The 27933-nt window shown below is 42.0% G+C and overlaps 1 protein-coding gene across 2 annotated transcripts in view; it reads right to left on the reverse strand.

Moving 5' to 3' along the window:
- Positions 1–2016: 2016 nt before the first annotated feature.
- The window catches only part of Xpo7 (exportin 7), a 72543-nt gene continuing 46626 nt past the window's right edge, over positions 2017–27933 (reverse strand). For both annotated transcript variants that reach the window (XM_048330876.1, XM_048330875.1), the window contains exons 10-28: positions 26818–26964; positions 25845–26017; positions 23200–23393; positions 22669–22774; positions 20670–20805; positions 19841–19914; positions 18622–18702; positions 17742–17805; positions 17230–17338; positions 16110–16216; positions 12852–12940; positions 12129–12236; positions 9349–9431; positions 7850–8064; positions 6841–6979; positions 6031–6191; positions 5007–5105; positions 4592–4719; positions 2017–3585 (exon numbers count right to left, since the gene is read on the reverse strand). In XM_048330876.1, coding sequence (XP_048186833.1) covers positions 3492–3585; positions 4592–4719; positions 5007–5105; positions 6031–6191; positions 6841–6979; positions 7850–8064; positions 9349–9431; positions 12129–12236; positions 12852–12940; positions 16110–16216; positions 17230–17338; positions 17742–17805; positions 18622–18702; positions 19841–19914; positions 20670–20805; positions 22669–22774; positions 23200–23393; positions 25845–26017; positions 26818–26964 — 2307 coding nt within the window. In that variant the 3' untranslated portion in view covers positions 2017–3491. The remainder of the gene's footprint in view (positions 3586–4591; positions 4720–5006; positions 5106–6030; positions 6192–6840; positions 6980–7849; positions 8065–9348; positions 9432–12128; positions 12237–12851; positions 12941–16109; positions 16217–17229; positions 17339–17741; positions 17806–18621; positions 18703–19840; positions 19915–20669; positions 20806–22668; positions 22775–23199; positions 23394–25844; positions 26018–26817; positions 26965–27933) is intronic.

Consider the following 27933-nt stretch of genomic DNA (forward strand, 5'->3'; position numbering starts at 1 on the left):
CCATTAGCAGCTTAACCAATCCTGGCTGTTCGTTATTTTTATTCTTGTGTTTTGGTGGTATTGGATTTATTCTCAGGGCCTCAAGCTGGCTAGGTAGGCATTCTATCACTTGAGGAATACTCCTATACCTTTCTTTGTTTTTTCCCTTACTTTTGGCTTTTTGCTGGTTAACTGGCAGGAGTTTTATGGACTTTCCTGCCAGGTTTGGCTTTGAGCCTCAGTCCTCAGATCTGAGCATCCTGAGTAGCTAGGATTACAGTCATGAGCCACGGCACTGATGCCTACTCTATTATATATAATTTCTTAGGTTGCCACTGCCATTAAAAGTTGACATTTCTTGGTGCTGGGAATGTGGCCTACAGGCAAGAGTACTTGCCTCATATACATGAAGCCCTGAGTTCGATTCCTCAGTACCACATATATATAGAAAATGGCCAGAATTGGCGCTGTGGCTCAAGTGGCAGAGTGCAAGCCTTGAGCAAAAGAAAGCCAGGGACAGTGCTCAAGCCCTGAGTTCAAAGCCCAGGACTGGCAAAAAAAAAAAAGTAAAGTTGACATTTCTGCTCAAATTCATTACTTCTTGAAGCACCCCACTGTAGTTAAAAACTTCCTAAACATTTAAAATTTTATGTTACAAACTTTACCAAAATTTTGTATATCTTTTTTGGCCAAATTTTAATCAGCAGTAAAGAATTTAGGTGTTATTTCCGTGTAAGGTATGTTTATGCCAGGAATCATACCTGAATCAACCAACCAGTGCCTAGTAAATAGCCTAGCCTAGACTCTCCCAAACGAACTTGTTTTGGCTGCCTAAGACCACCAGGATCTCCTTTTTGTCTGAGAGAGGGACTTGACTCTTGACACTTTGGTTCGCTGGCTAGGATGCTTCCACCTGAGCCACACCTCCAACCCCTCCATAAGGATTTCTGATGAAATAAAGATAACTGGCTTTGTTATTCACATTTATTAGGTTGAATCAAAAGTTACCAGTTGTTTTTTGGCCAAAAGCTTTTCTGGGAGACACTTTTTCTTCAAATTCTAATTAAGGGAGGAAGAACTCCAAGTTTTATGAAGTTCAGTTTTTTCAGGTTTTGGAAGGCCTTCACTGTGGCAGGCACCTTGCCATGACTGGACAGTATTTGGGATGCACCAAGGAGACCACCATCTTTGTTTAGTTTCTTCCTTCTGACAGTTTTGCAGAAGGGGAGCTCTGGGGTTGTGCCCAGTTGACTGGCACCTCAAGATGTTTGGAGCAGAGAGAACTTCTTCAACTTACTGCTGATCACTTACTTGCAAATTGAAATTCTGGAGCGCTGCCAGAACTGTTTTTCACAGTGAAGCTTCAGCATTTTATACTCTGGTAGGTTTAGAGACAGAGTTTGGCTGAGATCAATTCTACCTGCTGTTCAGCCTATGAAACAGTTCAAGATTGAGAAAATCCTGTCAGTTCCCAGAATGCTGTAACACCACAGAAAGGTCTTTCTCAGTAAGGCAGACAAGACTGGCACTCTTAGGCCAGTCACTAGGTATCAGTCTGTAGTAAGGCACATACACTGTAGCTAAGTGCTTTCCAGCACTACACAGTATAGGAGTTACAGGAGTCCCTGTTAACTAGTGTTTATTTGGCCTATGAGGTCTACGAAGTATCTAGGGAATAATTGAGTTTGCCCTTGAATTTGCCAGGTTCCAAGAAATGAGGCCTAACCGACATTTCAGGAGCAGACATTCAGAACATTAACAAAACTCTGCTTTCATCAATTATTTCATCATCTGCAGGGGGCCACATTATCTTCTGGAAACAAGTAAAGACCTTTATAACAGGATAATAGATACTATGCTATCTGTATATCAATGGGCCCAGTTGTACTTTTAAATTTAGAACAAGTTGAGCCAGACTTTTATCCAATAAGAAGCAAATTAATTTTATAAAGTTTAGGGGCCCCTGTCATGCCCTGGCTTTTATGTTTAACAAGATACATGTCCCTGGACATACTACACGTGACTGCTGAAAACAAGTCAGTAGAAACCATTGAAGTTTATTGGCGGTCACAATGCTTACACTGTATGCAGCAAACACCCTTACAAGTCTATCCGCAACCAGATCACGCAAGAAAGGATTCACCACACAGTCGCCAGAGGAGAAGGAAAAAAAATAATTAACAGGCTTATTCCTGGGAGTAGGGGAGAGAAATAAAAAATAAAACCTAATTGATGAGTGTTCCACGGGCAAGAGCTGAACTAGAGATGTGTACAACTAGCAGCAACAGTTGTGGAAAAGTACAAGGCAAATAGCTTTCTCCATTAATTTTCCTCTGTAGGTTAATTTTTTTAATATTCAAAACATTTATGGTTTTCATTTTATAAAAATGTATATTTTCCAAGGGAGAATGTTAAATACTTCATGCTAGATAGACCTTGTTATTAAGAACTGCTCCTCTTGGTAACTCCCTCCAGATCATACATTCATGAGTGCAGGGTACATACATAAATATCCACACGCACACATCCACACACACCGCCTCAAGGGCTGGGGAAGACACAGTTATGGCCACACACAGTCAGGCCTCTGGTGGGTGGACTCATCCAAATTGCTCAACAGGAGCAACTGGCTCAATGCTTCTCTCTGGTCTCTATAATAGAGACCAAGAACCCTAAAACATTAAAATCCAATTTTTAACAAGAGGCATTTGTCTGAGGACGATGACAGGCAAAGTGGGAGGAAGGATGGAGATAAGAATACCAAACACTTTTAGCTGGAGTTGTCACTGCAAGAGGCCAGGGGACCTAGGGCAGCATCCATGGTTAATGGGGAGGGAGTGATCTGGCATGGCTTAGAGTTCCTAATAACAAGGGTTAATACAGCAACAGGAAGTGATTGTTTGGGGGGAGGGGAAGGAAAGGGCATTAAGAAAAAATATACATTTGGAACTTTTACTTTTCTTTTTGCCTCTCTACACTGTGTCACTAAATATATCTCTGCACTTTCACACATCCTTGTCCAGTAAAGCTTCAGGCCACCAGAATATGCATTTCTTCACTCGCCATACATAATCCCTCACATCAGCATTGGTGCACTAGACTCTGTAAAAATTTTTTCAGTCACGCTTTGTTTTTAAACTTGAGTCAATATAAACCTGTTCAAAATGTTATGAAAAAATGTACATGTTTATACAAGGCAGGTTGTGGCAGGACACTGGGGGTTCTCCCCCCTTGGGTGGCCCCAGGAGGAGGGAGCTTGGAGTCTCAGGTGTCTTGTCTACCTCCTCCCACCACCCTTCCCACCCAGCCCCCAGGAACCAGCAGCACCCTGCCCCCTTGTGAGTGCACACACACCCCTCTTCCCTGGGGAAGCCGCTAGTTGACCATTGCCATTTTCCCCACATCCCTGGAGGAAGGAGCCAGGATTAGCCAGGCCATCTCCCTTGCAATTGTTCGCCCTCTGGGCCAGACCAAAGGGATGCTGCTCTGTACAGGTCGAGTCCGAGGAGGGGTCAGCTCATCATGTCATTGCTATTCACGCCATAAGTGGAATTCTTCATTGAGTCGTTGACTTCTCGACGGAATGCTGACAGGTTCTGGGTGAACCTGCAGAAAGGAGTCATGTGGGTTGGGGAGGAGCAAGGGGAAAGGGCCTGGCCTAAGTTTTTTAAAACAAAAAAGTAGTAGAGAAGTAGAATGTAGGAATGTAAGGTTGTTTCACTTAATCTCAGTCTTAAGACTGTCAAAGAAAGCTGGCTGGCTTTTGTCCCTATTTCTGCCAGGCAACTTCACAGCAGGCCAGAGATGGGTCAAATCTGGGGTTCTAGGACAATGTTGGCCTTAACATCATCACAAAAGCAATCTTACTAATCAAGGTAGGAAGCAACCTTCACAAGCTGAGGGCAGAAAGAAGAACAGCAAGTGAGGCTATTGCATTGTCTCAGTGCTAAGAGGCCAGTTCTACATGACTGTGATGTCTACTCTGATACCTCCTAGCCACACATGGCTAGCAAGTACTGAAAACCAGTGGCCAGTGCCACCAAGAACTGGACGAGGCAGACACCAGCCTCGAGTGAAAACTTAAGGAGAGTGCCCAGGCCCTGAGTTCAAGCCCCAGTGCTGACAAAAACAAAATGTAGAAACTACCTCCTCCCACATTCAATTCTGATTTGGGAAATAACTTTTTTTTGGAACCTACACAAGACTCATCAACTAGAAAAATTTCAAATTTATGAATTATACAACACAGATCAAGTATTTTTTTGTGACAATTTAGCATCTGCTTGAGATATGCCACTAAGTATAAAATACACAGGGTTTAAGACTTAAAACTATTAACAGTCTCAATTTTAAAGTATCAGTTATACACTGACAATATTTTAGATAAACTGTTATGTAAAATACAAAGATGATTTTTGCTTCTTTGTTCTTAAGTGGCTAAGGAATTTTTAAGTACACAAATGAATTGCTTTTCTATTGGAAAGCACTGCTTCAGGTAGTCTCAAAACGGGGGAACACAGAGACTTATAAGGAGCATACTTGCTTCAATGATTTGAAGAATCCCAAGTGCCCAGGATGTCTTGGCAGGCTATCTGCTGCCCCAGGCACTTACCTGTCCCTGTTTTTTGTTAGAAGATTCCGCTCAATGCCTTCCATCAGGTTTTCAAAACACAGATGCATGGCCTGCTGCTTCTCTGGTGGCTGGCTGTTGACGATACTGTTCCTTAGGTCAGAAAAATACTGTGGACAAAGAACGAAAGAGAAGGTAAGGCAAGGCAGAGAAAGGAGAACTGGCTTGTAATTGGCAGATGGAAGAATGTTCTTCAAGGAGGGATGGAATACGGTGTATGCATGTATACTTAATTTAGACAAGCACCCGTGTGGCAAGTCGCCTTCATGCTACTGCTCAGTAAGTGGGCCATGTTCCTGTCTTGTGAAGTATTTCATCTTCACAACGTCTAGGAAGTGTCAGCCACATGGGGGCCTATTCTTGCCTCTGGTGTGGCACCAGGGAGTGGCTCTCCTACCTTTTCATTAAGTAGTATTAAGCCAAGGAGGGGTCGGGACATAGACCACTGATTCCTACAGTCTTCAAAGATGATGATGTTCAGCACCGTGGACAGCATCTGGGAAAACCAACAACACACACCATAAAATAGGAGGCAGTGATTGACAGTGTGGGGCTGAGGTGAGAGAAGGGATGCCCAGTGAGGGGCACAGGAGACTGTGTGTGGTTTATAAATCATGTACTTTATTTTAGTCTTTGATTTCAAAGTAAGTTTTTCTTTTGTGATATTTTCTTTACTCTTCTTTCATTTGGTTTGACACATACTTTCACTTACAAATGGGATGGGATGAAGCAGATGAAATTACAGTAGGGAAAGCCACCCTACACTATCACTTCCATGTACCGGCCTCAGAGACGACAGCTTTTGGACACTAAAAGTGGTGAACTTGTGAAGTTCACTGCTACCTGGCTAAGATTAGCTGATACTACAGGCTTAATATGTAAATAATTCTACCCACTAAAAATATATTTTAGAATTCTATTTCTGCAAACTGCTTCAAAACTTTTGTTACATACAAACAGAATATGGACAGGGGGCATGTTCGGATTGTAGAGTGCTTGTCTAGCAAAGTCAAGATTCTGAGTTCAATGCCCACTAGTGAAAAAAAGAAAGAAAAAAGGCTTTTCTACATACAATTACTCAGAAAAATAACTCATTGTAGGGCTGGGGAATATAACTCAGTGGTAGAGCACTTGCCTAGTATTTGCAAGGCTCAGTCTCCAGTACTACAAGAAAACAAAAAAAGCTCAAAATCCCCTTTACACTAGTGTCTGAACACAGAACCTTTCACTTAACATGGCTTCCTTGCTTGGCTACTGCTCTACATAACCACCCCTCTAACCACCCCTCTAGCCCCGACCCCTGACGACAACTTTCAGACATCGACCTTCACCTGAGCAATGTTAACATTGCTCCCCTTCTACAGGTGTGTCAATACAAGAGGGCACGGCATCAGTTGCCCCTTAGTGCTCAGCTTCCTTACCTGTTGGATCATCTCTGGATGCTGCTGCATGATATGCAGAAAACGGTCACTCTCCTGGTTCAGGGGTGTCGTCCTCTTCTTGGTGCTGCGTGACAGCTGCTTGAAGAGGTATGTCACAATGTGGTCCAGGCAGGAGCAGCAGCCTGTGCACACCATGGTGTCTGGAGGCAAGAGGTAGGAAAGCAGGAATACTGAGCTGCTGATGGCCACTTTGGGAAAACAGGGATTGCCCTTGGCTGAGAACGCACTGCCACTGAGAACGCACTGGCCACTGCTCAGGATGTTACCTGATATCCTTCCACTCACCACACAGCAAGGCCCAATTTCTAAATTTGAAATGGAGTGCGTGGTAATGGATAATACAAATAAATGTTTAAATTGTCGGTAAAATGTGCTTTGTATGTGTCTCTTCTGCTTCATGAAATAGTAGTAAATCATTTGCATTCAGGAAGTGTTTCATTTGTGCCAGATTCTGTGCTAAGTACATTCTAGGTACTGTCTCTTAATTTATCCTCCTGAGAACTCCAGGAGGTATGGATTCCACTTGACAAACAGGGAAACCAGTTTGGAGAGAACCACTCATTGAAGATCACTACTATAAATGGAGAGGACTCTCTGCTTAGGCACCAGGAGCCTGAGGTATGAACCTATGCTCTGAGATACTGGGGATGCTGACAAACCCAGTTTAGTGTGACTGGTGAACATCTACGCATGTTAGGATGAAGTGTGCATTGTATTGTTGTTAGGGCCATTTCCCCCAAACAGTAATCCTTCTGGACACTGGTAAGTGGTACAAAGTTAGGTGCTTACCAAGTGCAGTAAGTCCTTCAGAAATGGAGGAGAGAATATACATGATGACATGAGGTTCCAGGCTTGCAATAAAGTTCATATGGTCCTGGGTCAGGACTTCCAGTAGTGAGTAGTAAGACTGGCTGAGCTTGGGGTAATCCTGTAGAAGAAGAAAATCAGCCTAGGCATTTCACGCTTCAGCAGAAGAGGAAGGCCATAAACAATATAATTTCCTTTTTTTTTTTGGCCAGTCCTGGGGCTTGGACTCAGGGCCTGAGCACTGTCCCTGGCTTCTTTTTGCTCAAGGCTAGCACTCTGCCACTTGAGCCACAGCGCCACTTCTGGCCGTTTTCTGTATATGTGGTGCTGGGGAATTGAACCCAGGACCTCATATGAGGCAAGCACTCTTGCCACTAGGCCATATCCCCAGCCCAACAATATAATTTCTTTTAGGGCTGGAAGTGTGGCTGAAATGGTAGAGCACTTGCCTAGCAAGTGTGAGGCTGAGTACAAACCCCAGCACTGTTAAAAAAATTTTTTCTTTTCATTCGTTAAAACAACAAATGACTTAGTTATAGTAGGAGGAAGTAAGTTTGTAGCTTCTTTTCTTTTTTGGTCCCGGGGTGTGAGTTCAAGGTCTCACATTTACTTTCATGCTTGCTTGCTCGGTGGGCACTCTGCCACCTGAGCCACGCCTTCAGAGTATGTGCGTGCATGCATGCTTGCTCTGTCTCTGTGCCAACACTGGGGTTTGAACTCTAGATTTCATGCTCTTGCTCAGCTGATGTGCTACCACTTGCACTGCAAGTCCACTTTGAGCTTTTTGCTGGTTAATTGGAGATAATTGGATTTTCTTGTCTGCCCGGGATAGCTATGAACTGTGACCCTCAGATCTCAACCTCCTGAGTAGATAGGCTTTTAAGTGTGAGCTGGTGCTGGCCAGGTCGTAGTTACTTAAAATCTTTAATCATGGTCTCAGGTGAACAATACAGAGAGGGGCAAAATGCTTCCATCAAGGCCTAGGGCTCACCAGTAGGTCACTGTGGGGGATAGAGAGGAGCAGCTTGATGAAGGTCTGGAGAGCGTTATCCAGGGCATCATCTCCATAGAGACGGAAGACTCCGAAATTGACGTAACTCCCACTGAGAGCAGCCTTCAGCATGGAGAAGCAGATGGATATGCCCTTGAGCTTTAGGGCATAGACCTGATCCTTTGGCACTTCTCCAAGTGTTAGGATGCGATTGCCTGAGTAAACATATAAGGTAAAAAAAATTCTTCAAACTTGATATGCACTGGTGGTCCATGCCTGTAATCCTAGCAACTCAGGAGAGCTCAAAGTTAGCCCAGGAAGGAAAGTCTATGAGATTCTTATCTCCATTTAATCACCAACTGGAAGTGGAGCTGTGGCTCAAGTAGTAGACCACTAGCTATGAGCAACAGAAGCTGCTCAGGGACAGTGCCCAGGCCCAGAGTTCAAGCCCAGGTCTGGCACACATATATGTGCGCGGGCGTGCACATACGCACGCACACGCACACACACACTATTCAGTCATTTTATTTATGTTTGTGCTAGTACTTGGGTAAACTCAGGGCCTGGGTACTGTCTCTCAGCTTTTTTTGCTCAAGGGTAGTTTATTATTACCACTTGAGCCATTAGCTCTACTTCCAAGTTTTTTTTGGTTAACTGGAGATAAGGGTCTCACAGAGTCTGGGGCCGGTGGCTCCCACCTGTAGTCCTAGCTACTCAAGAGGCTGAGATCAGAAGACTACAGTTCAGGGCTGGGGATATGGCCTAGTGGCAAGAGTGCCTGCCTCGGATACACGAGGCCCTAGGTTCGATTCCCCAGCACCACATATACAGAAAACGGCCAGAAGCGGCGCTGTGGCTCAAGTGGCAGAGTGCTAGCCTTGAGCGGGAAGAAGCCAGGGACAGTGCTCAGGCCCTGAGTCCAAGGCCCACGACTGGCCAAAAAAAAAAAAAAAAAAAGAAGACTACAGTTCAAAGCTGGGCAGGAAAGTTGGTGAAATTCTTATCTCAAATTAACCCCCAGAAAACCACAAGTGGCTCTGTGGCTCAAAGTGGTAGAGTGCTGCTAGCCTTGAGCAAAAAAACTCAGAAACAGAAGTAGGAGGGCCCCTACTGACAAAGAAAAAAAAAAATCACAGACTTTCTTGCCTGGGCTGGCTTTGAACAATGATGTTAGCCTCCTGAGTAGCTAGGATCATAAGCATGAGCCACCAGCATCCTTTTTTTTTTGCCCCTGAGAGCAGGTCTCATTATGCAGACAAGGCTAGTCTTGAACCAGTGAGCCTCCTGAGTGCTGGGATCATGTATGACCATACTTAGCTAATTGAGTTTTGATGCCATTTCAAGCCTCCTACTTCACCTCCAAAGGTGCAAACAGACCAACCAAGCCCTCCGAGGAAGTGGGCACCAACACCCATTTATGAGAAATACAACACTTAAGGGAATGCCTGAGACTACACTGCTGCATTCAATTCTGGAGCACGCTCCTCATGAGCACCTACCATACATGGTTATCATCTTGCTGGTTTCTCGGAAGAGTAAGATGCCATTGGGGGAGGAGACATCAAACTGGAGCCGCTGAGATCTAAGAAGAAAATACATAGCAGCTTTACCAATCGTCCTTCATTCTGGAAGCTTCATAAGACCAAAGTGAAAAGTGTTTTCCTTTCTTGGAAGAATGGGGTACATTTTGGGACCTCAAGAGTACTCTTGGTGATTCTGTACTAAAACTGCAGACTTACCTACCCCAATGAGACAAAAGCCAAAAATTTCAACCAATGATAGTGTTTATATATCTTAAAGCCCAATATGAGATTCAAGTTCTGCTGCTCAAATAATAGAAACTTTATTTTTAAGACCAGCCGACAACAAAAACCCCAAGGCCAGCAGACCTGTAATTTTTAGCTATTTAGGGGGCCAAGATATGATGATGGTGGTTTGAAGCTAGTCTAGGTAGGAAAGTGTGAAAGACTCTTATTTCCAATTAACCACCAAAAAGCCAGAAGTGGAGGTGTGGTTCACGTGGTAAAGCACCAGGCTAGAGTGAAAAATTGAAGGGACAGTACCCTGAGTTCAAGCCTCAGTACCGGCATGAGCACAATGTGCACAAATACACACATACAGAGTACAGGTTCTATCAGTCCTTTCTTGGTACTAACTTGTAGCCCCAAGACACTAATTTCTGCCAGTCATGGAACCTGAACTCAGGGACTGGGCATGCTCCTTAAGCTTTTTCACACAAATCTAGTGCTCTACCAACTTTGAGCCAACAGTGTCACTTGTGGTTTTTTGGTGGTTGATTAGAGATAGAAGTCTCACAGACTTTCCTGCCCAGGTTGGCTTCGAACAGTCAATCCTCAGATCTCAGCTTCTTGGGTAGCTAGGATTACAGGCATGAGCAACCAACTCCGGGCTCTGACACTAACTTTGAAGGTCTCTCTGGATGACTTGCTTAGCAACTGAGGGAATGAGCACTGCTACCATGCTACAGAGAAATTGGAAAAGATAAAATCCGCAGGGATGAACAAAGCTTTAGCAATTGTAGTTCATTCCGGACACTCATAAGATCAGAACACCACTTCTGTGTGCTCTGCCTTTGAACTTTACTGAAGTTGGTGAGGCCTGAGATGCTGCTTGACCCAACCATCAAGCAAATCCACCATGATCTTGTTCTGAAATGTACCTGAATATTCAGCTATTTCCCGTAGTCTCTGCATTTTCACACAGCAGGAAACGGGAATAACATCTTTAAACATCTTTAAGCCATGGAACCCAGGTCATTTTGCCACTTTGTAAATTTTCCAAGCACTGAAGGGCAAATGCTTGTCCCTCATGACTGCTGGGCCAAGCAGGGCACTAGATGGCCTGTCCTGTGGGTCCCCCCTCCCCCCCGTTTGACTTCCTCCACCATAGTCTCTCCTCACTCCCCAGGCTCCAGCCACGTGTACATTCAAGCTCAGCTTATCTTCTGATGCTTCCAGTAAGATGCTTGCAGTACAGGGCTACAACCACATCTTTCATTCAGATCCCAGCTTAAATCACTTTCAAAGCCAGCCTGTGCAGGAAAGTCTGTGGGACTTCCAATAAACTACTCAGAAAAGGCCAGAAGTGGGGCTGTGGCTCAAGTGGTAGAGCACTAACTAGCCTTGAGTACAAAGAAGACAGAACCCAGGTCCTGAGTTCAAGCCCAAGACTGGGGGGAAAAAAAGTAGGAAGTGGCACTGTGGCTCAGGTGGTAGCTAGTCTTGAGCTGAAGAGCTCAGGGACAGTGCCAAGGCCCAAGAGTTCAAGCACCACGACCAAAAAAATAAGTAAATATTTGTCAAGCTGAAATCTGCCTAGTAAATAACTTTCTTAGGAAAAGGTATTTTCGGGCTAGGAATGTGGCTTAGTGCTAGAGTGCTTGCCTAGCAGGCATGAAACCCTGGGTTCAATTTCTCAGTACCACAGAAACAGAAAAAGCCAGAAGTGGTGCTGTGGTTCAAGTGGTAGAGTGTTAGCCTTGAGCAAAAGGAAGCCAGGGACGTGCTCAGGCCCTGAGTTCAAGCCGCAAGAATGGCCGAAAAAACAAAAAACAAAACAAACAAACAAAAACAACAAAAAAGGTATTTTCAAGCATATTATATCTTTCTCAACTGTTTCCACTCTGAAATGTGGAGTGGAGAGGGTAATACCACCAAATGGTTGCTTCTGTGGTTAGAGAAATGAGAATCTTGGTTGTCAAAATTACTTCCTATTAAGAATGGGTATCCTGATCAAGAAAGATAGAGGGTAGGTAATTTTGGAATATATATACATTAAAACACTACCAAAGACTTCCATGAAAGCTGCTGACTAATGGAAGGTGGGGAAAGGGAAAGATTCTGTTGCAGAGTACTGGTGGCAAAGAGTTAGGCAAAAAGGGGGAACCCGTATGGCCAAGGTAGATTGTGTGTATGAAAGTAGAATCACAAAATCTGATGAAACTATTTGAAGAAGGGAAACAGGGAGTAAGATGGGTTTTGGAACACAATGAACATATACATGTATGGCAATGGCCTCTCTTTGTATAATTAACATGTGTGAATAAAAACCAGTAAGAACAGCTATCTTTATATTCCACAAGGTGACTTATTTCCCACAGGCAGCTTACATGGCTGGTGATATCCTTTTTTCAAACACACAGACACAAAGAAACACATACCTTTTAAAGCTTTCTAAATTAGCATGAGATAAAGGAAATTCTCTCAAGACTTTTTCAAATAAATGAACAGCTGTGCCCTTTGAACATCTTCTTGCTTACCTATTATGAACTAATTCAGCCATGAGCTTGAGCACAGGTGTGGTACAGGCAGGATCATGGTACCAGAGCTCTATTGCCCGCTGGAGAATTGGCATGTAGGATGGATATCTGTAGTAAATGAGGAGCTAAGGAAGAAGTTCTGAATCCAGAGAGATACAACATTTAAAGTATTTTCTCAGCACCAGCAAAACAAACTCAAAACTACAGCTCTGTACTTTCCTGTGTCTTGCCTGCTAATCTTGGAGTCTATATGACATAACTTTCTTCTGAAGAACACAATGCATTTCAAATTACCACTTTTTTGATATAAGAGATTAGCTATTTCCTTTACATATGATTGGAATAAGAGGTAGTGAGTTGAAATGACCTGCTCAAGGTTATGAATTAGATATCCTAATAACTGCAAGTTTTTATTTAAAAAGCAGATTGAAATGTCTTAAGTGTAACAAAATTCACATTTCAATAGTTCCCCCATGGTATTTAGTTCAGACATATCTGGGACCCCAAAGACAAACTGGGAAACCACCTCTTTACCTCTCAATTTCAGGCAACATGATGTCATTAGATCACCATGTAAGGAAGCTTACAGGACATGAGGCACACCTGTTGAGTAACTCCATCGTCTTGCCTTACCATAGACCCTCCCCAACCCCAATGATGACATCACCCAGGCATGCTCCAGGAAAGGTTTATATAGTATGCTCCTAGTTTGAGTTAGGATACATCCATTCAAATAGCATCATGAAGCTGGTCTTGGCATTGAAGGCGAAAGCTATCCCTCTCAGGTCTCTCACTAGGCCAACTAGAGTTCGCTGTGGTAGAATGTAAAAATATGTTAAAAGAGAAGAAAAACCAAATCTGATCTGATGGGAATTCACACATCTGTATCATCTTCTTCATCTCACAGTTTAACAAATACTTCTCCAATATTCTGAATCAGTTTCTTTCATGCTAGAATGCAATCTTTTCACTTGGAAAATTGGTTTTAGAAACCTTGTTATACTGGTTGAACGTCCCTCATCAGAAAAATCTGAAATCTCCAAAAATCCATAACTTATTTTTGGCAGGGGACTATTGGAGAAGGAACGTCAGGCCTCAGAGATGCTAGATAAGCAAGCATGGTTTGCACTCCCAAGTCCCACCAAAATCCAAAACATTTTAAATGCCAACATGCTACCAACACATGGAAACCCCTACATTTTAAGTGCCAACATGCTACCAACACATGGAAACCCCTACATGGTGAACCCTTGTTTCATGTACAGAATTACTGTGTTGGAGAGCCAGTAGTGGTTGAGCACTTGCCTAGCACTATTACGTACAAGGCCCTGGGTTTGATCCTTAGCACCATGAAACAAAGCAAAACAAACCTCACAAACAAAATGTTTGAAGCCATGGCTCACACTTGTAATCCTAGCTACTCAGGAGGCTGAGATCTCTGAGGAACGCAGTTCAAAGCCAGCCTGGGAAGGAAAGTCTGTGAGACTCTATCTCCAATTAATCACCAGAAAACTGGAAGTGGCACTGTGGCTATAGTGGCAGAGCTCAGGGACAGTGCCCAGGCCCAGAGTTCAAGCCCCCACAACCACCACCACCACCAACAACAAAAGGCCCAGACAAGAAAAAGCAGAAGAGGGATATGCCCTAAAGATTTGTATCTTAAAAGGAATTCAAGTGCAGACCCTCCTCCTAGGCAAGTCTACAGGGCATCTTCTCTTTGGTGTGTGTTTGGAAATAAAACTTGACATGCTGAACGTTGGAGCTGTCAAGAACTTGCTCTCTTTACAGAAAAGTGACCAAGGTGTGAAGCGGCCATAAAACTTGCCCGTGGTCATGTTGCTAGGTGGGAATAGGCTAAAACACACATCAAGACTCCATTTTTGCCAAACTTGGTGGCTCATGTCTGAATCCCAGTTATAGGAAGTGATGAGCAGAAGGAACTGTGGTTTGAGACCAGCTGCAGGAAAATGTTAGTGACACCCCATCTCAAGAAAAAGAGAAAGGAAAAAAAAAATCCAGATGTGGTACCATACAACTAAAATACAAGCTAGGGAGGCATAGGTTTGAAGAGGGCTCTACAAAATCAGACCCTATTTGAAAATTAAACTTAAAACCAAAAGCACTGGGTACAAAGCTCAAGTGGTAGATGGCCTGCCTAGCAAGTGCAAGGTCCTGAGTTCAAAAGGACAGACTTCAGTTTAATGCTCCTTTTCTCCTTTTACAGGAGGGGTTCCTAAACAGCAGTAAGATTGTTTTTGAAACCTAGCAGTCTTTAATATGCTTGAGAAAGCAGAACATCTGGGCATCTTGACTCATTTGTCAAAAAAACCCAAACCCTTCCAGATTTCTGTGAAGTCTGTTTTAAAAAAACAGTTCTATTACTGAGCTGGTATGGAGCTGGTATCATGAGCTCTACTTTCTATATGGTTGATATAAAAAATTATTACATGGGATGTGAGAAAAATGTGGGTGACCTTGGTAGTTCATGGCCCAGATGGTTCTTTCGGATAATTTTATTTGCTTTGTGTGAAACTAATATGATGGTAAAAGAGCTGATGTTTATTGATACCCCTGTTAAGTTGTTGGTTGATGTTAGGGATGTTTCATAATAATCCTCTCCTCTAAGTGGTACCCATTTCAGATCCCACAACATAAGAATAAAGGAAAGAGAATTAAGAGTCAGTGTTGTAACTCTCTGACTACTTTGCTGATAGGAAGACAGAAAACAAACAGGCCAAGACACATGTCAGATAAAAGGTGGCAAAGTTTCTGGCAAAAACCTGACCATTTGATGGTTCTACTAGTCAGCCTTGGTGACATTAGAACACCACAAATGGTATTCTATTAGTTAGTTAACATGATACTGGAGTTACTTGATTTTGCCACAACTATCCACAGGTCAGGAGAGCAAAGAGATGAAAAGACTGAGAATGAGACATCAAGAACTAAAAAAAATCCCATACAATTCTACACATGTGGAAAATTCAAAGAAGAAATCTTAGTTGAAATGAGAAATTACAGAGAATCGAGTGATAATGAGAAAGGTTACACATTAAAGCTTATAGATCCTAAGCTCTGTTTCATGACAATGTTGAAATGCTTAATGCTATTAACTATACAAATAGTTAAGATGGTAAAGTCTGAATTTCTGATTTTTTTCTGGTGTGAACTCAGGACTTTTTACTTAGTAGGCAAGAATGCTATTATTTGAGCCATGCCCCTTGCTGATTTTATTTTTTCTCTGTTAGTTTGAGACAAGGACTTGAGCTTGGTACTTGATGCTGTTACTCACTGGTTAGTGCTCTACCAACTGAGCCATGCCTCCAACCCCTGATTTTTAAAAAATCACAATTTTGAAAGAAACTTGTAGAATACTATGCTTAGAGGCACTAATACTGGGAAAAGGAAAAGCTAAGAAGTAAAAGGAGCAACGGAGCAGCAACTCCACGGAAAGCATGAAAACAAATACAAATGAAACAGAAAAATGGAACTAAAACAAAAAAAAATTTTTGGCAAAAGATAACAAAATTGACAAATGGCAGAAAATGATTAGGAAAACAATGAAAGTACTAATAAGCAGCAACAGAAATGGAGACATAAAGACATAGCAGTGATTAAAAAGGCATATGGAAGTGACCCATCCCCAAAAAACTTTCCTTAAGAGCAAAATAAATTTCTTACACTTTGTCTTTTGTACCCAAAATACATTCTGAAATTTGTCCTTTAATAACAAAAAAGCAGTAAGAAAACTATAATATGCTAATGTATGCTAATAAAGAAACCCTGAAAGCTACTTAACAATATACTTTAACTTAAGACTGTAAATTTTTATTGGTTCTTTAATATAAAAATCCCAAGAGCCCAAGAGACGGAGTTCAAAGCTACCCAGTGGTTTATGGACAATCACTATTTGTGAAAGTACTAGCTATGGCTAGACTGAATTCTACTGGAAGCTGGTCAGTTGGTGGGTGACAGACTCACCTTTGCCTCTTGCTCGTTGAAACTGTTAGTGCTAAACATCTGAGCCACAGCCTCAAACGCTGCTGTGAGTGGCAGCATGAACTGCTCGTACTGATCTTCATCCTCCCCTGCAAGGGAAACAACCCCAGGTGTGACCCTGATACCAGTAAGTCCAAGCTGTGTAGACTTGAGAAACAGGCTGGACGAAAACTGAGAGGGACCTAGATAATTTAAGGGTCCCTTTATTACCCCGACAGGTGTTAGTAGTAATTTAAGAATAAAATGCATATGCAGACTAGGAAGGAACAGAAACTGTCCAGTGCAGGGGTATCCTGTTTCTGAGGCTGAGCCAGTCACCAGAGAGTCACCTGTATATACAGGGCACGTGCTATGTGTCTCTTCTGTCTTCAGTGAAGACAATAGTTGCTCAAGAAAGGACAGATGTTGGCGTGTGTGTGAGAACTAGGTGAGAGTTAAACTTGGAACAGATGCTTGTGGAGGCTTTAGTTATACTTTGGTAAAACTAGATTTCATAATAACTTTTTAGTACAATGAAATTTAAACAGCCCAAAGATGGAAGGCCACTGAGCGTGAATTATTCACTGAGTCATATTTGCTACCATCACCGCCAGTGCTAAAAATGAAACAGTGATTAAATCACACTGGTTCACAGGTTCTAGAGACCTGAATAAGGAAACCTTTATAAACTACCTCAGGTGGCAAGGAAGAAGTTTCTGGCCAACAAGACACATTTAGCAATCTCAATTCCTGAATAGAGAGAATTTTTCAAGTTTTAAAAATTTTAGACAGGTTCTAGCTATCTTGCCCAGGCTGGCCTCTAATTCACATTCCTCTTGTCTTAGCCTCCCAAGTAGCTGGAATTATAGGAATGTGCCACTGTACCCACTGTGAAGAGAATTTTAAAGCTAGGCTATTATTTGGGAATATACTATTATTCTCTTCCAGTTACAGGGAGCATGAAAACATGATGTGTTCTTCGTGCAATCTGACTGTTATTTCAGATGGTTTGGTTACTGTTGAAACAACAGAGATTTCCCCCATTATCTAGTCTTTTGTCTTCAAATAAAAATTTAGAACAGTGCCAGATTACTTTATGAGCCTCTAGGATTTATTGCAGTACCTAAATCCACCATGAGGAGACGCCCAAGTGCCGTGTAGAAGGTAGTCCGACACCGCATGTCTGTCAGGTTGGACTGATTGTTAATACCCAAAAATGAAAAGTGCTCGCTCTATTGAAAAAAAGAAAACAAGTTAAAAAGGTAAAAACATGGGTTAGAGGCAGAATGCAAGCCAGTAATTTTAGAATTACTGAGCCTTTTCAAGCTAGTGCTCCATGGTTATGCCTTAAGGAGGTAAGAATATTTTTATGTTTAAAAAATTATTGTGACTGCTACCCACTACAAATTTATTTGGAGTACGAATAGTAGTAGGTAACTTCACCATAGCTCAGTTCATCCTGACCCCAAAGAAAAGTTCTGATGGCAGGAAGTATAACCTGCAAGTATAAGGGAGTCAGGAACCAGTCTTTGGTGTAGCAGCATCCAGGACCTCAATGTAAGTATTTTTTTAATGTGTCAAGGAAGTAGGTGTGGGTGGCTACGTTGGACAGGGAAAAGGGCTAAAATCACTCACCGTGTGATTGTTCAGCATGAACTGTACCGCACTAAGCTTCACTAGCTTCCTTACACTACTGTACGTAAATACAGAGGGAGAAGGTCAAGGAAAGTGTAGAGGAAACTACGAATCTTTAAGGCAGATGGAAGCATTTGTAGTAAGCTAACCCAAGTATCTATTTTCTAAAACACTTGAGTATATCACTGCCAAAAGGGGGGTAGGGGAAGGTATTTTCTTCTTGGCAATATTTAACTGCTCAGTAAGAGAATACCCATACCAACTCCTGTCTGTTAGAAAATAACACCCAGATGTTTGCCCTTGGAATCATGACTATCTTAGAAGAGCTTTTCTTGGTAGGGGTTCTAAGAGGAAATTGGAGCCCTAAAACCCAGTGTTTGACATCCACTATGTATTGTGAATGAGATTCTTTCCTATTCAGAATGGTACTAGTCATGAACAAGGTCACTGAAATAATTTTATAGAATTTTCTATTCTTTCTGGCCTAACTGTAAAAAGCTGTCTTAGAATAATTTAAATTTCTTATAGCCAATATTGTCCAAATCAAGAGGTGGCACAGCCTCTTTAAGTTAGAGTAAAGGCTTGGCACTGGGTATTTCTACAATTTAGTTGAGGGACTTGGTATTCATTCAGGATGCCAAAACCCTGGACATACCTAAGAGTGAGGTTCTCTGGATATTTCCAGGCCACCTCAGAACTAGCCAGGGATAAATTAGGTTGTGTTTTGGCTCATTTTGTGGGTCTGAATCCTGGATGCTGTGTTAGCATACCTAAGTATACACTAGAGCTAGGTTAAAACAGCAAAAGCAGGAAGCCATGACTTCTTAGGAAGGCATGTTGTAGTTTCTGTTTTGCATAGGACCTGGCTTAAAAAGGATATCCAATGGAGAGATCGTTGAGAAGCTGTAGTGTCTTGGAGGTGATTGGTTCACAGCGGCCCCAGTACTTCAAGTTGGTGATGCTGGAGGACAACAAGAAAAAAAGAGCAGGAGACACTTTTGATTTGTCTTGTTTCTTTGAGGGCTGAGAGAAGAAAAGCCATCCATCAAAAGTCACCACACATCTGCATCACCAATTCACAGACATCACAACCACAAAAAAAAACAAAAAGTGGGTATAAAATCTCTGTACTTACATTTAGTTGACTAGAAAAATTATCCTTCAGATAATCTTCACTACTTGGTTCCAAAGCTACACTGGCCCATACCCAGGCCCTTGGAATTCTGGGGCACTCCAGGGCTGATTTCTGCAGCAAGGGCAAGAGATTTCTGCGGCAGTGATAACATGCAGACGTATGCAATTCTGCACCTGCACCATCCACTGTCAGCTGCAGAATTCTAGTAGCCCTTGCGTCTGGATTCTTGGCTGGCAGAGTCCTTTAGACCCCCTTTGTTTTTTCCATCTTAAATTATTAACCAGCTCATGGATGTGAGGGCTAGGGCGAGGATAGTTAGAAGGAAGCCAACTGTCACTTGCACACAGCCCTGGATAATATATTTGGTTCCTTGTGTGTGCTCTGATAAATGGAGCTCCTAAAAAGAGGAAAGTGTAACCAAAGGGGCGTAACTTAAAAAGAAAAACAAAAAACCATACATAGGGCCAATTGGGAGCTTCAGCTTTGAAGACCTTTCAGACAACAGAACTAGATTTTGAAGACTCAGTGGTGCAGTGCTTCCGGAGAGGAGTAAGTCCACCTGGAAGTGGGCTCTCTCATGGAGAACAGAATCACTAGTGGAAATCAGCACCAGAAAGCAAATGCCTACTCTGGGCACCCCAGGCTGCTCAGTGATTGATCAAGTGAGAGGCCGAGCACCAATCACTGGGGAAGGAGCTCCATTTGGTGAATGCCATGATGGGATTTCACCCATGATTCCAGAGGCTAAAGAGGAGATGCTGCAAGATTCTGTACAAGCCTGGAATGCTCTGGGGCCGGGCCATATCTCTAAGCACAGCTTGTCACACACTCAAATGCACAATTTTCTGACGCAAACGACCAATGCTTGAATACCAAGGCAGTGGCAGTACAATGCCAAGATAACATTTTATAGTTGCAACAGGACAGCAACTGCCTCTTGCTGAGGGTGAGCCAAAACACTTACATTTTTCCTATGAAGACGCTCAGAACCATGGTCTCATCGTTCAAGCCCAGGACTTCTGAGAGTCGACGGTACAGCTGGTGTCATGTTAAAGGAAGAGAAAGGGGGAAACATGGATTAGAACAACTGTATCCATGGACTGTCTGGGTAACACAGGGAAAAACAGAAAAACCTGGGGAATACTTGCTGAAGTGGTGGGCCAACTTCAAGTACTACTAAATAACAGATAGAAGTGGAGCTTGCTTACTGGTCTCCTGCAATTTAAAAAAATTTTTTTTTGGGATGTGTGTTCCAGCACCAGGGCTTGAACTCAGGATCTGGGTCTTGCCCTTCAGGTTTTTTGCTCAAAGCTGGTGATCTATCACTTAAGCAACAGCCTCACTTTCAAATTTTTGCTGGTTATCTGTAGAGTCTCATGGGCTTTTCTCTCCAAGTTGGTTTCAAACCACAGTGCTTAGACCTCAGTAGCTAGGATTATAGGTATGAGCTAGTGGCACCCAGCTCCCTTCAATCTTGAAATTGCAAAATCACTGCCAAAATCTCCTGCTGTTCTGAATATTAATTTATGTAGAGAGACGAAGAGCTGCCAGTTCTGGGGGAAGAGCAACAGATGTTTTGACTGGCCATTTGTTAAGCATATGGAGCAGTAGAGAAATGGATTCAATTCTTTGACGAATCTCCCAGAATTCTATAGAGTAGGAAAAACATTTGGACTACCCCAGTACCCAAAATCTGGAGGCTGTTTCTCAACTGTTATCCACTGTTTTCCTCAATCAGTAACTGTATATCTAAGAAGTGAGAACTTAAATGGAGCCAATTACGAATCTGTTACCTTCGAGGATTTCTGCACCTGGTCCCCAATGTAGATCTTACGAAACTGCTCAAAAAAACTCAGCATGGCCAATTCAAGCTTCTCATTACCCGCCTGAGCCAAGCGAGAATCTGTTAGGTTCATTAGCTGGAGCACCCTAGAGGAAGAGGAGCAATGATTCTCTCTCAACAGCAGGATAACCTGGTCATTCTAAACAACCCAAGCTACCCCCAAATAGTAAAACATGCCTCCTCTTCATCCTCATCTCCCCACCCTATGAGACAGGCATTCTCTACAGGCTGCAAGCTCTGGTGAGGGAGTAAACATTTCCATTTCTGCTCCACAGGAACCACAGATGTTTGTTTACTGAAGCCTTGGATGGGAGCAAAACTCATAATCAGCTTAAAAACAAGGGAAAATGCTGGTATAAAGGATGATTATTGTCCCTTGAAACTTCTGTGAGACCTTGCATGCAAGTAGTTCCTTATAGTCTAGTTCATCTATGCACATGAGGAAGACAGGACTAATCCAATGGTTGTTAATCTTTTTTCTCACAGAGCTATGAAAAGAAGAGAGACATATGAAGGACAATGAGTGTCACAGGCAGGGAATATGTCCAAGGACAAACAGCAGATGTACTGCCTGTGACTTCACTCCTTTCTCTGTACTTCTCTTTCTAAAGAAAGCATGTGACCGAATGCTGACTAAGAATGATTTATTGTGAGTCACTTCACATTCTAATAGTATGACAACAGGTAGCAACTATTTGTAACACATCATTAGTATTAGACTCAATCATGGTGAGTCTTCAAGACACTCACTAAACCAAATTTATGTTATGACACACAACAGTATCATGTCAAAATGCAGAATCAGAAAGTCTTAGATTTAAGTTTTTTTTTAATGTTTGCTCAACTCTTCATGTCTTCAGCCAGACAATAGCATGGAGATCTTAGTTGGGATTAAGGCACCTGAAGGCAAAGGGGTACGTGATAAACAAAATGGTCATAGGAGACAAATGGGAATTTTTAGAAGAATTATGGATTAGGATGTCTGGAAACCAATAAACTCTAAGACAGCAGGCTTCTGCGTGTCCTCCCTTTAGGGTAGAGGCTCTCTGCAAGGTCAATGGATCATTTTCACTACACTAGAGCATTGCTGCTCTGTTTCCCAGAGCCTACAGAACGTGTGATGTCACCATAGACAAAGCAGAAGCCGATAGTTAACTTCTACATGTCAGACATGAAAGAGATTTGTGAAAATTTCTGAAATGGGAAACTGTTCTCATTAATTCTTTTGGAAAATACTGATATTCTTTATAAAAATGTTCTGTTAGCATATAATGGGATTATTATTTTTAAGGAAATTCATAAATTAAGTGAAACCCTCCAAATGCTCTTAGAGGTCCTCAATACAGGGCACGATAGTTGAGTTTTGACACATATGCTTAGGGCCTTTACAAAAAAAATGATCTTTTAGTGGCGGAGGCTGGCTCAAATTACAGCACATTACTATTGAGCATGGGACCCAGAGTTCAATGATTTTGTATTTCTCCTTAGAGTTTTAGAAGTCACTAACTATTGTTCATATTTCCTTCCTCCGAATTTTAAGTTTTCACTAAGTTTTAACATCCATTCAAAAGATTTTTTAATAAAAGGAGAATTAAACAGGCAAAATAACTTATAAGCCTATAGGCAGATGAGCTTATGGCCAAGAAGTCTGAGGGACTATATTTTAGAACTGTATTGGCATTGCAAAAGCAGTTTATGTGCCACTAATTTCCTAATACTTTATACACCATTTCTGTGTGGATTACTAAAATGTTTTTCAGTATGGCTCACAGGCAGAGTTCCTACTGCACTCCTCAAAGGCTTAGAGTTGGGCTTCATTTCCATGGCCATTCAGTATCTCGTTTCTACATTCTACACAAAGGGAGCAAAGAACTAAGAGGACCCCATCAGGAAATGGGCAGTGGTCGGAAGTGAAGTGGAAATGGAAGGCTTCCATGGAATATACTCACCGACAGACAAGCTCACCATCCATAGCGTCTTGCTCATCAGTGCTGGCAAAAGAAACCCGGCCACCAATCACAGCTCCAATGATGTAAACCAGCCATGTGAGCCGTCCTGTAGCAGGAGAAAGACTTGTCATATTCCCTCTAGGGATGATCTCACAAAGACATTTCTACGTAGGAGCTTTCTTAATCTTAAGAGCCCTCTGGTAAGGCCATGAGGTCCAACTTTTCTTACAGAGGAAGGCTATATCCTCTGCTCTGTGATGGCAAGTGGGAAATTTATCAGATAATCAATGTTCCTGTATCAAATAAAAATCATTATTTTTGGAGTGCAGTACTTCTGTAGAAAAATACCCACTGCAGATGCTTTCAGTCACTCTTCCCTAGTCCCCTGTGGCACTGACTGACTCACAAATACTCAGTGTGCATGGAGGTGATGAAGAATAAGTGGGGAGACAGGAACGGGAGGTGGCAAGCAGTGAACAGTTCCTACACCATGCCTTTGCAGGACTGGAGCTTCCTGAACACTGCACTCACCTTCCTGTACTGCGATGTCCATTGGGCTGGCACTGGCACTCTGCAGTAACTCCTGGTAGGACTGGGCTGACTGGTCAAACAACTGCACGAGGAGTGCACAAGTCTTCTCGTACTCACAACGCCCAATAGTGGACAGCTGGTCCAACTGTTGCTGGACCAGACCTGTATCCTCCAGGGGATCTTCCAGACCATCTCTATTCCCAAGGGAAAAAGGAAGGTAGCTGTCTTAAAAGTATGGTTACTAATTTCCTGGATACAGCAGCTCTTTCTTCTTAGACTAACCACTATTTCCAATTGTAGAGGCCCACATCCCAATATTAATTTTTCCCAAGAAAAGATTATTAAGGTGAAAGACAAATGTCTTCACATTTTTGGTTATAGTAAACTTCGTACTGGGGCTTGAACTCAGGGCCTCACAACTGTTAGGCTCTATCATCTGGGCCACACCCATAGCCCAAGTATAGCAAAGAAGTACATGGTCCTTTATGTGAGTCTACTGTGGCCAGATGGTTCTAGGAACTCAAGTACTTTCAGATTCAGGAAGTTAATACGATGCTTCTGACTAGCCTTGTAGCTTATCGAACTCAATCTTCCTGAAGCAAATGTCTGAGTATTAAGTAGGATTTTTATTTTAATAGTCCTGGGGCTTGAACTCAGGGCCTGGGCACTGTACTTAAGCTTTAGTGCTCAAGGCTAACATCCAACCACTTTAGCCACAGCTCTGCTTCCAGCATTTTGGTAGTTAATTGGAGCTAAGAGTCTCATGAGCTTTCCTGCCTAGCTGGCTTTGTACTGTATTCCTCAGATCTCAGCCTCCCAAGTAGTTAAGGTAATAGGCGTGAGCCTCTGGCATCCAGTTCTAAGTAGGATTTGAAAAAATCTGTAAATGATTTAATATCAGCTCATATTAAGTCAAGTCAATTTTGGTGCCAAATTGATAGGAAAATTCAGTTTCACATGTCGTTGGATTTCAGAATTACAGGTGAAGACTTATGACTCTGTACTGAGCCTTGCCTCATTTACTGGTTCTTAGTTTTTAATACTATAAGTTCACTATTGTTCTACAGTTCAGTAGGGCAATGGTGGTAACAGTGGCACATAAGTAGATGGCTGCTGTTTGTTTACCATGTGCCACATATAAGGCCAGGCAAAATTCATTTAGTCCTTGTAAGAACCATGAGGCAGATCTATTTATTATTATTCCACAAATAAGGAAACGGAGAAACCTGTCAGCTTTCTGTTTGCTTGGTTTTGTTTTTTGCCAGCCCTGGGGCTTGAACTCAGGGCCTGAGCACTGTCCCTGGCTTCTTTTTACTCAAGGCTAGCATTCTACCACTTGAGCCACAGTGCCACTTCCGGCTTTTTCTATATATGTGGTGCTGAGGAATCGAACCCAGGGTTTCATGTATATGAGGCAAGCACTCTACCACTAGACCATATTCCCAGCACCTGCCCAGCTTTTTGATCCCAGAACTTCTATACAATTCTCCATTCCTCAGCACTCTCTCTGGGAAGCCAGAACTGGATAAGACTATCTAGTGAACAGTTAAAGACAATTAAATACACTTGACTCTGAGCAAATTAAGAATATGAGTTAAAAAAAAAAATCAGATCCTGAGACCAAGCAAATTCCCTGACAATAGCCAATGAAAAAATATACAGGAAAGGTCCCCAAGGAAAGACAACTTTACTTAAAATATGCTCCTTTTGCAAGTATCTGACATTTTTTTAGTTACAGTTTTCTGTTCTGGTTCAGTCTATTTAATTGTTAAGGTAGAAAGAAATTGCATTAATGTAACAATGATAAGTTGCCAAGAATTCTTATATATTTTTTTTGGGGGGGGGGGCAGTCCTGGGCCTTGGACTCAGGGCCTGAGCACTGTCCCTGGCCTCTTCTTGCTCAAGGCTAGCACTCTGCCACTTGAGCCACAGCGCCCCCTCTGGCCGTTTTCCATATATGTGGTGCTGGGGAATCGAACTGAGAGCTTCATGTGTAGGAGGCAAGCACTCTTGCCACTAGGCCATACTCCCAGCCCGAGAATTCTTATATATTCTAGCAAGCTCTGAAATTAGGAGTTGGTAACTACACCACACAATCTTATTTATTCATTTATTTAGGAGTTCACATTAAGTACTATGACTTACACATCATAATTCTTATTAACTTTAGGGTAGGGTGCCTTATTTTCCTGGTAAAAGCCATTTGGATATATATATATAACATGGTTACAGACAGAACATATTATTCATAGGGGCAGACAGCTGTGGGCAGCTGATGAAAAGCATACAAGACAGTCCTACCAAATGATTTTGAGGGCTTGAAGGCCAGAGGTGCCTTCACCTCTGACTATCCTACAAATATTTCTCATGCCTGAAGAAAATCAGGGGAAAGAAAACATATAAGCATGAGCTCTGTACTCAAACACTGCTATGGATGGGGGACATAAATAGAAGGACTGTTCTGTAAGACTTTTAAGGCTCTCATATATTCTACTACACTGACAAGGAAGGTTAGCCATGAACAATATTACCACTGATAGGAATTTTTTTAAGTCCTCTTTTGTAAGCTGGCTATCTGATCTCTAGTATGTATGATATCAGGCTTCTAAGTAAGGAAATGTGTGAGTCACTCTAAGTTTCCTTACCTCAGTATAATGTGCACAGATTCCAAACGGGACGTGATGTAGGCTTTGGTGACCTCAGGAGTATATGTTTCTAACATGTGGGGCTCTGTGGCCTTGACGTATGGCACAGAGGCTGCGAGCCGCTGCCACAGGCTCAGGAGATAGTGCACGCTATTTGGAGCAAATTCCCAGTGCTAAGGACAACCAAAAGAGCAGAAGGCAAATTTTCATTTCTGTACACAGTCTCAAAGCATTGACACAAAAAAGAAAAATGATAAACTCTCAGGGGCTTTATTCATTAGTTATATGGTAACTAGTTTGAAGTGGTCATTAGTATTTCAGAAAATAAGAAGATGGCTCTCTGCTGGCTGTCTAAACCTCATAAGGAAAGCTATATATAACTTTTCAGATTATTAGCTTGCATGTGAACTGTCCGGAGAAGTTTAGTTAGAAATGCAGATGCCAAAGTTCCAACTTGAGCCTAATGAACCAGAAACTGGGGGGTGAAATCCAAGCACCCGTGTTTTTCATCAAGCATCCAGATAATTCTCAAGCATACAGTTTGAGACCCAATGTCAACTTTTCTGCGCGGGCTGGACTGGAACTGCATTCCTCCAGATCTCAACTTCCTGAGTAGCTAGGATTGCAGGGGTGGGCTACTGGCACCAGGTCTTTCCCTTGAATCAAAGTATTATAATTTCCACATGTTGATCTAATCATACTCCTTACATTCCCCATCCCAGGTACTCAGAGTCTTAATACACCAGCCTAACACACTCTACCATGGAGTTACAACATCCTCAACCTGCTCCTTGCACTCTTATAAATTTAAATAAATAAGCTGCAAGAGTAAAAACTACTCTGTAGGGGAGCTTAGATTTCATATCACCTTTGCCAAGGGGGTCAGGTGGAAGAATGTTCTTAGGAAGCTAAAATCAGTAAGAGAAGAGATCCTAATGTTTAAAAACAAAGACACACACAACCCAAGACAAACCTGTAGGCTGGTCACTGTGAAGTTGGCTATCAACCGGATGACCTCAGGGTAGTTTTCCACCTTAACCAATTCTCCCAGTTGGTAGTTACTCTTCAGTCTGGCCAGTAGTCTGCAAAACTCGTGGTAGTTGTTTGGGTCTGATAAACTCTGGCAACAACAGAGGAGAAAAATAAAATGGAAGATGTGATTCACCCGTCTATTTCAAGAACGACATGTATTAGGGCTGGCATGGGGGAAGGGTAGGAATCTATTAATTCTAGGTTAGAATTCAGAATGATACTCTGTACAATGTTTAGAAACAAGTAAAAAGTGACTTTTATTTAAAAGGTAATATCACATTATTATCTCATGTGTTCATAATAATTGCCCATGAGATGGATTAACCTCAAATGGCAGAGGCAAAAGCTGATTAACAGGAGCTAAATACGACTGTACTGTTTGGTTCTCTCGTCTGTCAAACTGACCACTAAACACAACCCTGTAGTTTATTACAAAGTTAGTCACACAAATGCCTCATATATTTATAGCATGAATACTATAATAAATTTGTGCATATTACAGACTTGCTTATATACAATATTAAAGCAATGTATTTTATAGGTTTCTTTATGTTCGCCACTGTAATACTGGCACATAGTAGGAGGTTGGTATAATTGCTGAATGAAGAAATTTAAAAAATTAGGGCCTAGTGCTTACTATTCAAACACTCTACCATTTTGGTTTTTAGTTATTCTTCCTGGGAGCTGGTATTTGGCCATGATCTTCATGACCTATGCCTTCTGAATAGTTGATTACAGGTAAGATACTAGGCCAAAACAAAGAAAATTTTAGATTGGGTCACGACTAAGTATATTTAAAACCAAATTGCTTTAATGAACATTTTTTTCTACTATATGAATTAATAGCTGAAAAATAGCAAGTGTTAGCTGAAGTTTAGGGACCGAAAAGAAAAACACAGGAAACAAACCAATATAGAACAAATATTTGCAAGAGAAACATTTTCTTCCTATAAAGATAGCTCTATACACTTAGGATACTAATATCTATTTATGAAATGTGAATAAAAACTAAGATCAAACTTTAGGTCTTAATCCCTTGGGGAAAAGTGACCACCTC

Source organism: Perognathus longimembris, chromosome 21, assembly GCF_023159225.1.
Source record: "Perognathus longimembris pacificus isolate PPM17 chromosome 21, ASM2315922v1, whole genome shotgun sequence".
Classification (NCBI taxonomy): Eukaryota; Metazoa; Chordata; class Mammalia; order Rodentia; family Heteromyidae; genus Perognathus; species Perognathus longimembris.